Source organism: Scyliorhinus torazame, chromosome 2 (genome assembly GCF_047496885.1).
Source record: "Scyliorhinus torazame isolate Kashiwa2021f chromosome 2, sScyTor2.1, whole genome shotgun sequence".
In the NCBI taxonomy this organism is placed as follows: Eukaryota; Metazoa; Chordata; class Chondrichthyes; order Carcharhiniformes; family Scyliorhinidae; genus Scyliorhinus; species Scyliorhinus torazame.
The window spans coordinates 266,154,185-266,171,161 of record NC_092708.1 but is presented as its reverse complement, the minus strand read 5'-3'; the positions used below and the strand labels follow the sequence as shown (position 1 = coordinate 266,171,161).

General features: G+C 47.5%; 1 protein-coding gene across 1 annotated transcript in view; it reads left to right on the top strand.

The window, feature by feature from the left end:
* Positions 1-1,622: 1,622 nt before the first annotated feature.
* The window catches only part of LOC140398291 (calcineurin B homologous protein 1), a 39,322-nt gene continuing 23,967 nt past the window's right edge, over positions 1,623-16,977 (top strand). Inside the window, exons 1-3 of the mRNA XM_072486798.1 lie at positions 1,623-1,779; positions 5,126-5,198; positions 15,119-15,199. Of these exons, the coding sequence (XP_072342899.1) occupies positions 1,713-1,779; positions 5,126-5,198; positions 15,119-15,199 (221 nt within the window). The 5' untranslated portion in view covers positions 1,623-1,712. The remainder of the gene's footprint in view (positions 1,780-5,125; positions 5,199-15,118; positions 15,200-16,977) is intronic.

Below are 16,977 nucleotides of genomic sequence, written 5' to 3'. Positions count from 1 at the left end.
TCTCATAGAGACTTATAAAATTCTAACAGGACTAGACAGGGTAGATGCAGGGAAGATGTTACCAATGATGGGTCTGTCCAGAACCAGAGGTCACAGTCTGAGGATTCAGGGTAAACCATTTCGGACAGAAATGAGGAGACATTTCTTCACTCAAAAGAGTGGTGAGCCTGTGGAATTCATTACCACAGGAAGTAGCTAATGCTAAAATATTGAATATATTCAAGAGGCGGCTAGATATAGCACTTGGGGAGAATGGGATCAAAGGCTATGGAGAGAAAGCAGGATTAGGCTATTGAGTTGGATGATCAGCCATGATCGTGATAAATGGCAGAGCAGGCTCGAAGGGCCAAAAGGCCTCCTCCTGCTCCCATGTTCTATGTATCTATGCAATACAAGTATAGGATGGGAATAGAGGGAAATGGACCCCAGAAGTGCAGAAGATTTTAGTTTAATGGGCATCATGATCGATGCAGGCATGGAGAGCCGAAGGGCCTGTTCCTGTGCTGTACTATTCTTTTGTCTTCAGATAGGAGGCTGCAGAGAGAAAGAGCTGCTTCCACCTTGAGGATCCAGTGGGTTCTCTCTGAAAAGCTGACCTGACAGCAACCAATTGCTGTCGGTTGCCGGGTAGAATACTGTCCCAGGACAATTCATTGGTCACCAGCAAGCCAATCAAAACAAACCTCTCTAATCTCTTGGGCACCATAAAGTCTGGGTTCTTCAATCCAATATACAAAACTTTATAAGTGTCTATTTTGACACTTTTGAGTTCCTTACTTCGTCTGCTCAACTTAAAGGTACGTCTCCATTTACAATCCATGGACCAGGCAACATGGTGGTGCAGTGGGTTAGCCCTGCTGCCTCATGGCGCCAAGGTCCCAGGTTCGATCTTGGCTCTGGGGCACTGTCCATGTGGAGTTTGCACATTCTCCCCGTGTTTGCGTGAGTTTCGCCCCCACAACCCAAAGATGTGCAGGCTAGGTGGTTTGGCCATGCTAAATTGCCCCTTAATTGGAAAATAATTAATTGGGTACTCAATCCATGGACCAAAAACAATAAAGACAAAATAAAAGAAATAGGAACTAAAGGAATCAACAGGAAGGATACAGCAAAACTGTAAACCCTTCATGCCCTTTCTAGCATGCGGTGCCTAGAATTGGCACAATGTTCCAGTTGCAGCTAAACTAGTGTCTTATCAAATTTTACCATCAGTTCCTCACTTTTGCAATGGATGCCTGTATTTATAAGACCCAGGAGCCCATATGCCTGGTTAACTGCTCTCTTAACACGTCCTGCCACCTTCAACCTGCAGCATCTCTGCTCCTGAATCCACTTTATCCTTCTGTTTCTATGGATCCTCGCGTTCTCCCTACCAAAATGAATCACTTCGTACCCCTGTATTAAATTTAATCTGCCACTTGCCTGCTGCTTCCACAATCCTACCTATGTCCTCTCATGCTGAGTATTTGCAGCATTTCGGGTTTTTATTTTATGCAGAACTCAGATTTTTGAGGACATTGGCCTGCTGGGGGGAGGGGAGGCGAACGGGGCGACGTCACCGGACACTGCGTTCCTAGCTATGACGACACAAGCGGGTAGCGGTGACATCGCGGGGGTGGGGCCAGTGTGCTCGCGGCCGGAAGTTCAGTCAGAGCGCGCGGCCGAGAGTCAACACAGCTGAGGGAGGGAGAGCCTGAGGGAGACTGAAGACAATGGGATCCAGAGCATCCAGTCTGCTCAGGGAGGAGGAGATCGAGGAAATCAAGAAGGAGACCGGCTGTGAGTGTTGGGGTGGGAAGGGGGTGCAGGCAGTGACTGAAACGGGAAGGAGACAGACGAGGGAATGAGCAAGGAGAGAGACATGAGAGAGAGGGGGAGACAGAGGAGGGAGGGGGAAGAAGGCAGGCAGACAAGATGGGGGGAGGAGGCAGTCAGTCAAGGGAGGGGGAAGGAGTGATCCAGACGAGAAAGGGGTAAGGAGGGAGCCAGACGAGAAAGGGGTAAGGAGGGAGCCAGACGAGAAAGGGGTAAGGAGTGATCCAGACGAGAAAGGGGTAAGGAGGGAGCCAGACGAGAAAGGGGTAAGGAGGGAGCCAGACGAGAAAGGGGTAAGGAGGGAGCCAGACGAGAAAGGGGTAAGGAGGGAGTCGGACTAGGAAGGGGGTAGGAGGGAGCCAGACGAGAAAGGGGTAAGGAGGGAGTCGGACTAGGAAGGGGTAAGGAGGGAGCCAGACGAGAAAGGGGTAAGGAGGGAGCCGGACGAGAAAGGGGTAAGGAGGGAGCCGGACGAGAAAGGGGCAAGGAGGGAGCCGGACGAGAAAGGGGCAAGGAGGGAGCCGGACGAGAAAGGGGCAAGGAGGGAGCCGGACAAGAAAGGGGCAAGGAGGGAGCCGGACGAGAAAGGGGCAAGGAGGGAGCCGGACGAGAAAGGGGCAAGGAGGGAGCCGGACGAGAAAGGGGCAAGGAGGGAGCCGGACGAGAAAGGGGTAAGGAGGGAGCCGGACGAGAAAGGGGTAAGGAGGGAGCCGGACGAGAAAGGGGTAAGGAGGGAGCCGGACGAGGAAGGGGGAAGGAGGGAGCCGGACGAGGAAGGGGGAAGGAGGGAGTCTGACAAGGGAGGGGGGAGGATGGACAAGGGAGTGGGATGGACGGAGGGAGAAGGAGGAAATCGGACGAACGAGGGGGAAGGAGGGAATCGGACGAGCGAGGGGGAAGGAGGGAGTCGGACAAGGGAGTGGGAAGGAGGGAGTCGGACGAGGGAGTGGGAAGGAGGGAGTCGGACGAGGGAGGGGGAAGAAGGAAGTCTGACGAGGGAGGGGGAAGGATGGAGTTGGAGGAGGATGGAAGGAAATGGACAAGGGAGTGGGATGGACGGAGTGAGAAGGAGGGAATCTGACAAGGGAGGGAGTCGGGAGGGGGAAGGAGGGAATCGGACGAGGGAGGGAGTCGGGATGGGGAAGGAGGGAATCGGACGCGGGAGGAGGGAGTCTGACGTGAGAAGGCAGGCAGACAAGATGGGGGGAGGAGGCAGTCAGTCAAGGGAGGGGGAAGGACGGAGTCAGACAAGGGAAGGAGAAGGAGGGAGCCAGACGAGAAAGGGGTAAGGAGGGAGTCGGACTAGGAAGGGGGAAGGAGGGAGTCAGATGAGGGTGGAGGGAGTCAGATGAGGGAGGGGGAAGGAGGGAGTCAGATGAGGGAGGGGGAAGGAGGGAGTCTGACGAGGGAGGGGGAAGGACGGAGTGAGAAGGAGGGAATCTGACGAGGGAGGGAGTCGGAAGAGGGAGGGGGAAGGAGGGAATCAGACGAGGGAGGGGGAAGGAGAGAGACGGCCGAGCGAGGGAGGGGGAAGGAGAGAGACGGCCGAGGGAGGGGGAAGGAGAGAGACGGCCGAGCGAGGGAGGGGGAAGGAGAGAGACGGCCGAGCGAGGGAGGGGGAAGGAGAGAGACGGCCGAGCGAGGGAGGGGGAAGGAGAGAGACGGCCGAGCGAGGGAGGGGGAAGGAGAGAGACGGCCGAGCGAGGGAGGGGGAAGGAGAGAGACGGCCGAGCGAGGGAGGGGGAAGGAGAGAGACGGCCGAGCGAGGGAGGGGGAGGGAGAGAGACGGCCGAGCGAGGGAGGGGGAGGGAGAGAGACGGCCGAGCGAGGGAGGGGGAGGGAGAGAGACGGCCGAGCGAGGGAGGGGGAAGGAGAGAGACGGCCGAGCGAGGGAGGGGGAAGGAGAGAGACGGCCGAGCGAGGGAGGGGGAAGGAGAGAGACGGCCGAGCGAGGGAGGGGGAAGGAGAGAGACGGCCGAGCGAGGGAGGGGGAAGGAGAGAGACGGCCGAGCGAGGGAGGGGGAGGGAGAGAGACGGCCGAGCGAGGGAGGGGGAGGGAGAGAGACGGCCGAGCGAGGGAGGGGGAAGGAGAGAGACGGCCGAGGGAGTCAGACGAGGTCAAGGGAGTCGGACGCAGAAGGGGAAGGAGGGAGTCGAACGAGGCAGGGGGAAGGAGGGATTCGGCCGGGTGCGGTAGGGGGAAGGAGGAAGACGGCCGGGAGATGGAGGAGGGAGACGGCCGGTCGAGGGAGAGGTATGAGGGTGACGGCTGGGCAAGGGAGGGGGAAGGAGATGGACGAGGGAGGGGGAAGGAGGGAGATGGCCGGACGAGCGAGGGGGAAGGAGGGAGACGGCCGGACGAGGGAGGGGGAAGGAGGGAGACGGCTGGACGAGGGAGGGGGAAGGTGGGAGACGGCCGGACGAGGGAGGGGGAAGGTGGGAGACGGCCAGACGAGGGAGGGGGAAGGAGGGAGACAGCCGGACGAGGGCGGGAGACGGCCGGGTGAGGGAGGGGCAAGGAGGGAGATGACCGGGTGAGGGAGGGGGAAGCAGGTAGAAGGCTGGACATAGAGTCTGCTGAGGGGGGAGATGGCAAAGGGGTGGACGGGCGAGGGAGGAAGGGGGTGGACGTGCGAGGGAGAAGGGGGGGGCGGACGAGGGAGGGGGAAGGAGGTGGACGGATGAAAGAGGAAGGGCGGCGGGCGAGGGAGGGGGAAGCAGACAGTCGGACGAGGGGGGGTGGAGGCAGTCGGATGGGGAAGGAGAGATACGGCTGGGCGATGGCCGATGGAGGGGGGAAAGGAGACGGCCGAGTGTGGGAGAGGGATGAAGGGAGATGGCCAAGCGAGGGAGGGAGACATCCCAGCGAGGGTGGGGGGATAGCCGAGGGACGAGAGTGATGGCCGATGGAGGGGGGTGGGACAGACGATGGAGGCGGCCGAGCTGGGGAGCGGGGAGGGAGACGGTCGGTTAGAAGGGAGAGTTGTGTTCCAGAAGAGGGATTCGGAGGGTGGGGAAGTGGGCATGAGAAGGGTGAAACCTAGGAGAGAAAGGCAATGACAGGAAGACAAGAAAGGACAGCCTGGGGTACAGTGAGGGAGTTGTGTGGTGCTGGTAAAGCTCTGGTTGACTGTCATTGCTGATGGAGAAGCTGTGTTTGAGAACCTTTGTGTTCTTTGTCCAATTGAGCTAGATTGAGACTATTTTCATGCAGGGCAGTCAACGGGTGTCCTGTCAGCAAAGTGGAAAGACTGCATTCTAAACAACTCATCCCTGAAGCTATCTGATTTCTCTGTTTTTCTTAAAACAGTCTCTCACAGCCAGATTACACGCCTTTACAGCAGATTCACCAGCCTCGATAAGGGGGAGAATGGCACCCTTTGGTAAGGATATATAATTCCTTGGGAACAGCTAATTTGTATGTGTTTCCTGTTACCAGGAGAGACTGGTCCCCGAGTACTGTTGGGATCACCTAGAGTCATGAGCAGAATTCCACTGCATGAAGCCAGGCTGGCTATACTGTTGGTCAGAATTTATTATTCATTCACTGGAAGGAACAAAGTGGGAGGAAGGGAGGGAATGATGTAACCCTGTCCAATGTTGCCAAAGTTTGAGAACGAGAGGAATTGTTTAGTTTGTGCAATATTTCTCCCTCATTTAAAATTCCAGAGCTCATGCGTCAGGTGAGACACTAGTTATTTTTTAATTTAAAAGGTTTTGAATTGACATGCTGAGACAACAGGTTTTATTAGATAAGGTAGTAAGTTCTCAAACTTTATTCCAGTGCATATAATTCAAGATTGAAGGATTAATTAAGTCTTGGAAGATTAAGAGGTTTTGTCTCCTCTATTGCGTTATTCTGATGTTATGGGTCATTCTCCCAAAAACTCTTGTACAATGGGCTGTTTTCCATGTTTGCCGTTAAAAATGTTGTTGAATGTCATGCTGTATTGGGATTCTTTACAATTCTAACGCTGCAGAATTTCCCATTTCCTTAGTCTGTATAGTTCACCAAGGTCATTCTTTCTGACTCGTTGTACATGCTGACTCTAATGCTGCAATTTAGCAAAGATATTGTAAAGAAAATCCCTTGACCCTGTTCAGGGCATGCCAATGGCCTAATTTCCCAACATTCTTATTTTGGTAGTTCTGAGTTGCAAGTAATTGAGAGTTTCGGGTCCACCCATTTTGTTGTCTTTGAGAACGGGTTTTGAAAGCATGCAAGTGCAAAAAAAAGATCTGGTACAAGTGACTGCAGCCACTCATTTTCTGATAGTAGCAGTGTTTCAGGTTGGCAGTGTGGTTGGGTGGGGAGCCTCCTTTGACAACCAATTTCAAAGACTCCAAAGCATAGCCAAAGAACAGCCATGTCTGGAATAGTGCATATCACTGCAATTGAGTAAAAACATTTTTCAAAAAGGTCAGCACTTGCAAAGAGCAGGCAATGTACTGCAGTTATTGGGATATCTTGTTTATTGTCAGACACCAATAAAAACATTGAGAACTATAGGTCAAATAATGAAGATGAGATGAAGCTTCCTGAATTCTGTCCCATTCTCCACAGCAGAACAACAACACCGACTGCATTGATATCTCCACTTTACATGCAGTCAGCTGTTAGTGAATTTGCTGATTTGTGCCAATTCAATACTGTAGTTGTGCCCATTGGAATCTGAGTCGAGGTGGAATAAGTTCTGCCAGCTGTTTCGACATCCTGTCCGTCAGATCGAGGGCAATGGCACAAAGACAGTCATTCAGCCCATTATTTTCTCCGCAGAGCTTAATCTAATCTCACTCTTCTCCCTTGAATGTTCCCATTTTGCAACCAACTATCTGATTCCCTTTTAAAACAATTTATGGACCCCTTCAGTCATGACTCAATTCCACATTCTAAATGTCCTTAATGACTAAATGTTTTTAAATCTCCCCTTCAACTCGTTTTGTGATTATCATAAACTAGTGTTCCACCGTTACTGTCTCAGTGACTGTGGAAACACTCTCTCACTATTTACCCCATCAGAAACCTTTGTAATCTTGAAGTCTCTCAATAGGTTGCCCATTATTACTCTTCCCAGTTGTAGCAATCAAGTGAGTCCCGGAATACCTGAGACAACTATGTTTATCAGGAGTTCTTTGAGGTTTACTAGAGAGATGGACACAGTGCAATTGTCTATTCAGAGATGTGGCAGTGAATAATGATAAAAGCTTGGATTTATATAGCACCTTTCACAAGCACTGGCCGTCTCAAAGTATTTGCAGCCAACGAAGTACCTTTGATCTGAAGTCACCAAGGTAGGGAATGCAGCAGCCAATCTCTGCACAGCAAACTGTCATAACCAGCAGTGGGATAATCGCCAGATGATTTTTTTTGTGTGCTGTTGATTAAGGGATACATATTGACCCAGGACGCAGAGGAGACCTCTGCTGCTGCTCTTTGAAATAGTGCCATGCAATCTTGTACATCATCTGAGGGGGCAGGTGGGCCTTGGTTTCACCGATGTTTCATCGGAAAGATGGCACCTCTGACAGCGCAGAAGTCCCTCAGTACTGCACGAGAGTGTCAACCTATGCTCACCCTGGCATGAGACTTGAATCCCAAATCTTGGAGAGTACCCAATTCTTTATATTTTTTTCCAATTAAGGGGTGATTTAGCGTGGCCAATTCACCTACCATCTTTGGGTTGCAGGGGTGAGACCCACACAGACACGGGAAGAATCTGTAAACTCCACACCGACAGTGGGCCGGGATTGACCCCGGGTCATCGCCGCCATGAGACAGCAGTGCTAACCACTGCGCCACCGTGCCGCCCACTTACAACAGTAATAGCTTGTGTTTACATAGCACCTTGAATGTAATAAAACATCCCAAGATGCTTAAAAAGGATGCAGAAGTGTTTTGGGTAAATTTTCTTTTCTCTCTCCTGCTCAGCTTTATATTAATACAACATTATGAGAAATCCTTGTGTACTGTTCAGTGGATAATTTGTTATTTGTGTGGTGCCACATTTTACCCGTGTCTGTGTGGGTTTTATCCCCGCAACCCAAAGATGCACAGGTTAGGTGGATTGGCCACGCTAAATTGCCCTTAATTGGAAAAAATAATTGCGTACTCTTTATTTAAAAAATTTTTTTTTTAATTTTTAAGAGGAAAAAATTCTTAGTGTGTGGTGAATCAATTGATTTGTCTTCATCTGTTGCTTAAACCTGATACCTGATTAAAGGTTGGATACACATTGTCCTAAATTACATCAACTCTCATCTGAAGGCAAGTTAAGCTCTGATTTTGAAGAGCTACTACATATTATTGAAAGCATAAGGCAATTTTATTTTAATTCATTCATGGGACATGGACAATTCTGGCTAAGCCAGCAGTTATTGCCCAGCCCTAAATATCCTTGGATAGGGGCTGGTGAGCCGCCTTCTTGAACTACTACAGTCCATGTGGTGTAGGTACACCCACAGTGTTGTTAGGGAGCTCGGGATCGGCGCAGGCTGGGAGGGCCTAAGGGCCTGTTCCTGTGCTGTAATTTTCTTTGTTCTAGATGATGGGGCTGTGGGTTTGGAAGCTGCTGTCTCCGCTCAGAGCCTTGGTGAGTTCTGCAGTGCATCTTGTAAATCGTGCAGATAGCTGCTACTGTGTGTCGGTGGTGGATGGGATGCCAATCAAGTGGGCTGCTTTGGCTGTGTATGGTGTCAAGCTTCTTGAATATTGTTGGAGCTGGATTGATCCAGGCAAATGGAGAATATTCCATCACACCCCTGAGTTGTCCCTCTTTGTTGATGGACAGGTTAGACTTTCTCTTGTTGGATATGATCATTGCCTGGTATTTGTGTGGCAGGAATGGTACTTGCCAGCCCATGTCTGGAGATTGTCCAGCTCTTTCTGCATTTTGGCATGGACTGCTTCAGAATCTGAGGTGTTGTGAATGGTGATGAACGTTGTGCAAGCATCAGCAAATATCCTCACTTCTGATCTTATGATGGTAGGAAGTCATTGATGAATCAGCTGAACATGGTTGGTCCTAGGTCATTACCCTGAGGAACGTCTGCTGTGATGTCCTGGAACTGAGATGATTGACTTCCCAACAACCATCCTCCTTTGTGCTATGTATGACTCCCACCAGCAGAGGTTTTCCCCTTGACTCCAATTTTGCTAGGGCTGTTTGATACCACACTCGATCAAATGGCCTTGATGTCAAGGGCAGTCATTCTCATCTCACCTTGTGATTATTTTTTTGTCTCAAGCACAGCAATGATCTCTTCCATTGTAACATCCAGAGAAAGACAAGAAGTTATCCATTAACCTCCCAGCTGAAATAAAAAGGTTCCAGTTTCCCAAGTCTCTCTCCTTGGCCGTGACCCCTTATTTCTAGTAATAGTCTTGAATCAGGGAATACAGGAGTTGGGAAACTAGTTATGAGAAGAGACTGAGTTGTACATTCTCCCCCCGTTTGCGTGGGTCTCACCCCCACAACCCAAAAGATGTGCTGGGTAGGTGGATTGGTCATGTTAAATTGCCCCTTAATTGGAAAAAAAAATTATTGGATACTCTTTTAAAAAAAAAAAAAAAAATTTTTAATGACAAGAGACTGAGATGTGAGAACTAGTTTCACTAATACAGAAGGATAAGAGAAGATTTATTTGAGTTTATAATTTGCAAAGTTCTGATAGTGAATGGGGAAAGGCTCTTCCCTCTGGCTGAATCATTGAGAATGGTTAATTTATTTAAAATCCTCTCTGAGCAAAGGGAGGAGTTAGAAATGTCCTTGCACAAAAGGTTTGTGGATTATTTTGTGACAGGAAGCAGTTACATCTTTTAAGAGAAAATAGCAAATGTTTTGAAGTAGAATAATACAAGGCAATGGGGAGAGCAGGACAGTGGGGTTAGTTTGAGTTTCATACTTAATGGGGATAGTGGATTCTTTTTGGATTGATACAGGGTTTAGCAGAGAGGGCAGGACAGTGGGGTTAGTTTGGGATTGATACAGGGCCATGTGGAGAGTGGGACATTGGGATTAGTTTGAGATTGATATGCATTTAGGGGTAGGGAGTGGATCAGTTTGCTACAGCTATGCCGAGATTAGTGCAACATGATTAGTTTGGGATTAATACAGGATTTATGGGGGGTCGTGGAAGAGAGGGCAGTGGGGTTAGTTTGGGTTCGATACAGGGCTGCAGGAGAAAGTGGGACAGTGGATTAATTTGTATTGATACAGAACTATTGGAAGGGGGTGGGGCAATGTGATAGGATTTGGATTATTCTAGCACAGACAATGCAAAATTGTCACCCTTTTCACCAAGATTCCACAAATCTTTGCTGTACCTTTTCTGTTTTTATACCTCGAGTAATTGAGGAAACAGAATTGTACACAATACTCCAATGCTTGATGCTTGCTATCAGAAACTGAATGAACATGTTTCAGAAAAAGTCCTGAAGATGCTGATCAATACTGGGGCACAGTTCCTCAAACAAAGGCAATAATGGATATATCGCACAAGCAATCCTCCTCCATGTGTAAGCCTCAACTGTGTTGGCAAGCTATTCAATCACAATAGGCATTGCAATGAAGTCCATTCCTAACATGAGCAATAGGCTCACTTAGCTTGAGCTGAAGATAGTTTTCACCCTTTGCTTTGGTAAGAGACCAATGATGGCACTTTTAATCTCATCCTAGAGTAAAATCAGTTAACTAAGAAATCGAGTTTCGATGTTCTATGAGTCTGGAAGCACATTGGTTAGTGTAGCTGGGAGTGTAGTTTTCACTCGTAAACTGCCTGGCCCATTTTAGACCTATTTTACATCCTGGTAAAAGTTCCTTTCTACAAAAGGGGAATCCATGAAGAGCAGGTAGACGCAGGATAGAGTTTTATTTCTGTAACGTGCTAATGCCCTATGATGGCTCTCTGTTGAGAAATCCATAAGGGGGAAGCAAGGTTATTGCTCACCCATTTGTAAATATGATGACTCAAACTAAATAACATCAAACAGCATGTTGATTCATGACTTCTCTGTGGCACTGTCTGAGCATGGTTTTTCAAATTTAGATTACTTCCTGTACAAAAGCGGCTCTGATTACAAGTTTTTATTGTACTTTTAGATTCCACCCAGTTTGAATGAGCTCCAGCTAAGTCACCTCCAAGGTGAGGGCAAGGCCAGACAATTTCTACAAAATGAAGGGAAAGCAGTTTGTTCAACTTACAATGGGACATGTTTGAGAATTCATGCCACCATCAACATTCCTCGACAAACCAATACTAGCCTCGTTAGTTCACTTTGTGCAGCCCCTTCCCTCCACCTTCCATTGGTAGCTGGACTTTAAGTAATCTGAGGAAAATAAAGAATTGCATCCATACAACAGCTTTCACAACTTCGGATTGTGCCAAAATGCCTTTTGAATATTTGTGAAGCATTGTCATTGTTATCGGAAGCACAGCAACAAGATTTCACAAACCTTTACCTTGATTCTGACTAGGTTTTTAAAAATATTTGTTCATAGGATGTGTCCCTGGTATGACCAGAATTTATTACCCATCTCTTACTATCCTTGAGCGAGTGTAGTGATCCACCACCATGAACCACTGCAGTCCATATGGTGTACACGCACACTGCTATTTGGGATGGAGTTTGAGGATTTTGATCCAATGACAGTAGAGGAAGGGAGAAAAATTTTCAAATCAGGATGATGCGTGATATCAGAATTTTACTCTGAAAGATACTCTGAGCTAAACTTTGAAAGTTACTTGAGAGTTTATCATCCATTGACTGTGATGAATGTCGGAATTTTAGATGTATTCTGTTACGTGTAATTGGTGCAGTAAGGCTTAAATGCCTGGGTTAGTATGTGACTGCTGCAGCCATGTTTTTAAAAATCCTGGTTTGAAAGGCAGCAGGCTTTTTGGAGACCGGTGCAATTAAAGCATCATAAAAGTTGGGCTAATTACATTTTGTTGATATGAAGATGGTTCCCTAGGGAGTAGCTAATTAGAGGCATTGTGTTTAGTTTTAGTAAGATGTGATTAATGGGAGGACCCAGGGCTGAAGCAGTCGGGTGTTGAGTTTTCAGTTTTGAAATTCTGTTAAAGATATGACTGGACAGACGAGCAATTGCTCTCAACAATGAGTTTTGATCTGTCTGTGGGCAGACTAGCGTTTCTCTGAAATTTTGCCTGTGAACAGGACAGGAACAGTTTCTCAAAGGCTGTCAGGTTAAACAGGACACTGAGACGGGCAAGAACCTGCAGGCTGTTTCCTGACAGGATTTCTGTCTCTCCAATCAGTCTTTTAAACAGATCTTCATTAAGCAAGTATTCCTGGGTATGCTAACTGTATTTAAAAGTAGATTTTGACCCTAGATGGATGATGTTTGAGTGGAGGTGCAGATAGCACTTCGGGTTTATTGTTTCATTGCATTGTTTAATGGGTAATTGTAAGCTGTTTTCTTGTATGAGGTTAAAGTTAATTTAATTCTGTGTTAGTGATAAAGAATGTTTTGATACATATCCCTAATTGTGCGTGGAATCCTGGCGTGAAGTATCCTTTTGTCTCAATCTTACAAATTAAGTAAAATATTGGGGTGTCTGTTGATATCCTCGCAACTGTTGGGATCTGGTCCTGGATCATAATAGTCTGAATCAGAATTTGAGTGCAACAAATGTGGTGCGAAGATGAGTTCTAATTAGAGTTTAAGATGGAATATAACACCCAAAAGATGTGCAGATTAGGTGGATTGGCCGCTATTGCCCCTTAATTAGAATAAAATAATTAGGTACTCTAAATTTATTTTTTTAAATGATGGAATATAACATTGCTAATTATACTGCAAAAATCTGTGACCTTGACAAGTACAGAGTACTGCTCCAGATCAGGCAGGGTGGCTGACGAGCACAGACAGCTTGCTGTTTCTCCCACTTCTTGGTGCTTCATAGAATCCCTGGTGCTCTGGTCGTCTTGACCTCTGTGACCCATCAGGAATATTTGACTGGAGTCTTGTTCAGAGTCCTTGTCCACCGCCTACCATGAGTTACTCATCTTAGAACTCTTGGTCTCTGGAACTTCTTATAAACTTCAGCTAGATTAAGCCATTTGAATGTCATGGAGAGGTGGTTAGATCCTCAATTACTGGAGATGGTCATTGCTTCACAACGTGGCATGAATATTATTTGTTTTAGTGATGTTGAATGAGGAATAAGTAATGGACAGAAAACCAGGATAAACTCCCCTATTCTTCCAACAGTACCATGGGAACAGCCTAGATTTAACGTCTCGCCCCAAAGAGTATGGCAGCCTGGATTATGTGTTTAAATCTCTAGAGTAGGACTTGAAACCACAAATGTCTGACTCTCGAGGCGAGAACCAACATAACCACAGCTGACGCATCTGGAATTACTTTTACCTCAAGAGGAAGTTAAATATGGGAGGGGAAAGAAACAGAAAAGCATATTGGTGGAGGAGGCTCGTGTGGAGTGTAAATCATTGTTCATTTCGGGCCTTCCTCAAATGCTTCTTTGACTAAGCTCTTCTTCTCTCTTCATTATCTTCATTTTTCTGATTATACTTCTATAAAATGTTCCTTGGAACATTTTTCTACTTTAAAGACCCTGTATAAATGCACAGTCTCAAGGAAAATCTTTTGTTTAAACTGGTGGCCTATGGTGACATTATTACTATATACTGAGAGACTGGAATGCACTGTCTGGGAGGGTGGTAGAAAGGACCTGGATGAACACTTGGCACGTCATAACATTCAACGCTATGGGCCAAGTGCTGGCAAATGGGATTAGCAGGTCAGGTGTTTTTCATGCATCGGTGCAGACTCGATGTGCCTAAGGGTCTCTTCTGTGCTGTATTATTCTGTGACCGGTTCCCTAATACCATTGGCTCTGATGCTGAATCAGCAAATTTCCGTCAGTAAACAGGAGAAATTAATTCCAGAATCATATAGCACAGAGGGAATGCTTGTGGCTGCTCTTCAAAACCGAACAGTGCAGTTTCTCCAGATATCTGACATTGAAAATAACATTAACGCTCAAATGAAAGCAAAATGCTGTGGATGCAGGAAATCTGAAACAACAGAAAATGCTGGAAAAGCTCATGTCTGGCAGGATGTGGCGAGAGAAACAGTTAATGTTTCAAGTCCATTTGACCTTTCTACAGAATTCTGTTTCTCTCTCCACAGATACTGTCAGACCTACTGAGTTTATCCAAATTTTCTGTTTTTATTTTTGAGAATAATGTTCCCCCTTCATGGCTTCAGTCATTTGGATTAAAACCTAATATTGATTTATTGCAAGGCACTAAACTTGTGTGGAATATTTTCAAACCAACTCGCCTTTCCTGACTCTCCATCTCAACCCATGGACCTGGGTCACTGATCCACAATAGTAGACTCAAAGCTGGCTTTTCCCTTTACCTTTTTATCCTGAGTGGTGCAACCATTTGGGTTGAGGTCGGAAAATTCCACACAACTAGAATTTGGGATGTGGTTGAGAAAATGAGAACACACATTTCATGTGCATTAGGGAGCTTTGTATATGGCATAACTCACTGCAGCTGAAGGTGGTTGCTATTAGTTTCAACCGAGTGATGGTCCGTTTGGCAGGTGATGCTACCAGATATGAGATGAAGAAGGGTTTTACATTTGTAACCTTTTGGACTAACAGAATAGACGAAAATGATCACTGTGGTTCTGTAAGGTTCTACCTAAGGATATTAAGATGTATTGGGTTGGTTAAGTATGCATCAAGGGGGGCAACACAGTGGCGCAGTAGGTTAGCCCTGCAGCCTCACGTCCCAGGTTCGATCCCGGCTCTGGGTCACTGTCCGTGTGGAGTTTGCACATTCTCCCTGTGCTTGTGTGGGTTTCGCCCCCACAACCCAAAGATGTGCAGGCTAGGTGGATTGGCCACGCTAAATTGCTCCTTAATTGGAAAAAATGAATTGGGTACACGAAGGGTACACTAAATTTTTTTTTAAAGGTATGCATCAAGGGTAGCCATGATCTCCCGAAGCCTTATCACCTTGTAGAGTTGAAGCATTTTCCAGTTATCCATGAAGTTGGCCAACGGTCATCTTTTCTTCTGACTACATGAATTTGCTTTTCCGGTGGTTGGGGAGTGGGGTGGAAGTGTTTGCACAGTGGAATGGACAGAGTGGACATTGAAGGGCTGATGGCTTTTCTTATCCTTTCTGTGTGTTCTTGTTTGCCTTAATTAGACAGTTGGCCATCATTTCCGAGATCCCTCTCCAGATTATCTAATCATTCTGTTGCACAGTTAAACCTTCTGTGTGTTTTTGTCCTCATAGCCGTGAAGATTTTCAACGGATCCCAGAGCTGGCCATTAACCCGTTGGGAGATAGGATAATCAACGCTTTCTTCCCCGAAAGGTAAGCGGTGAGCAATGTGAATTTCTGTGATTAGCCCTTGGGTTTATTTCACTTTTGATGGGCACGACCCTGCGGCCATGCTGTGCTGGAGAAGCATCTCGCCGCGGTGCAGCCAGGACGTTGAAAGCCGGGAGACCCCACTCCCAGGATCTACCCGGCTCGCGACGCCTCAAGAGATTTAATGCGATCTGGCGAGATGTTGCGATATGATTCCTGCCTACAAATGGCAGGATCACTTTTAAGTAAATCTACATATTAGAGCAAGGCAGTAAGGTTCACTCTAATATGCAGACTCCGAGGTACAGACTCCGAGGTACTTGAGGCTTTGGGATTCATCCCCTTCGCCTCAGATTGAGCGCCGTTCAGCACTGGTCCCACAAACGGACACCAGACGGAGCATCACTCAGGGTTTCCCAGGGGATCGGAGGCCCCCAGCTGCATGCTCTTTGGACAGGGTGGTGCCCTGGCACTGTTGGTGCCACCTGGGCATCCTGGCAGTGCCACCTGGGTGCCAGCCTGGCACTGCCAGCTGGCATGAGCACTGCCAGGTTGGCACTACCCAGCTGGCATTTTTTGCCTCCGTGTGATCGGGTCAGGGTTGCCCAGCATAGGTGTTGGGGGGGTGTAGTGGGGCCAGAGACCCTCCCATATGCATTCAGGCTGGGGGATGAGGAGATGGGGGTTTGTTTCAGGGGGTGGGGGGCCTCGGAGATTGGGATGCCATTTTAAAATAGTGTCCCAATCTCTCTCTGCAATGGGGAGTTCCAGCAAGCGGAGCTCCCCGCTGTACAAGACGGGGCTATGTGCGGCCTTGGCCGCACGTTCCCCATTCAGGCCCCTTATTCAACGTGAGTCAGGTTTAATAACCATGTGTTTCTGCGACTAAACGTGCTCGCGAGGGGACTTGGTTCTCTTTTGTGAGAATCGCGCCCGATGTTGCTCCACAAGCAAGCAAAGTCATGATCTGGTTCTTTTTTTTAAATAAGTTTAGAGTGCCCAATTATTTTTTTTCCAATTAAGGAACAATTTAGTGTGGCCAATCCACCTAACCTGTACATCTCTGGGTTGGGGGTGAAACCCACACAAACACGGAGAGGATGTGCAAAATCCACACTGACAATGACCCAGAGCCGGGATTCGAACCCGGGTTCTCAGCTCCGTAGTCCCAGTGTACAAAGTACTCTATAGTTGTGTTTTATACAGTTCTAGCATAACCATCTTGCTGTTGCACTCTTAAGCCTCAGCCAATAAAGGAACATATCCTATTTGCCTGTTTAACCACCATATATATCTATGCAACATGTTATCTATTTATTATTTTGTTTAAATTTAGATACATGGGGAGAATGTGCAAACTCCACACCGACAGTGAGCCAGGGCTGGGATTTGAACCCGGGTCCTCAGAGCTGCAGTCCCAGTGCTAACCACTGCACCACATGCCTCCTCCTGCATCATGTTATCTGTAGACATGCACTCCAAGTTCCCTCTGTTCCACCAGACTTCTCAGAATCCTACCATTTTTTTATCCTTATCTTGTTTACTCTCCTTCAATGCATTAACTCCCACTTCTCCGAATTAAATTCCATTTCCCTCTTTTGTCCAGTGGACACATCCATTGATATTTTCCTGCAATCCACAGATTTCTTCCTCACTATCAACCACACGCCAATTTTTATATCACCTGCAAACTTCTCAATCCCGTCCCCTACATGGAACTATAAATTATTGATGCGAAGCACGAGTAGCAAGGGTCTCAGTACGGAGTCCTGTGAAACCCC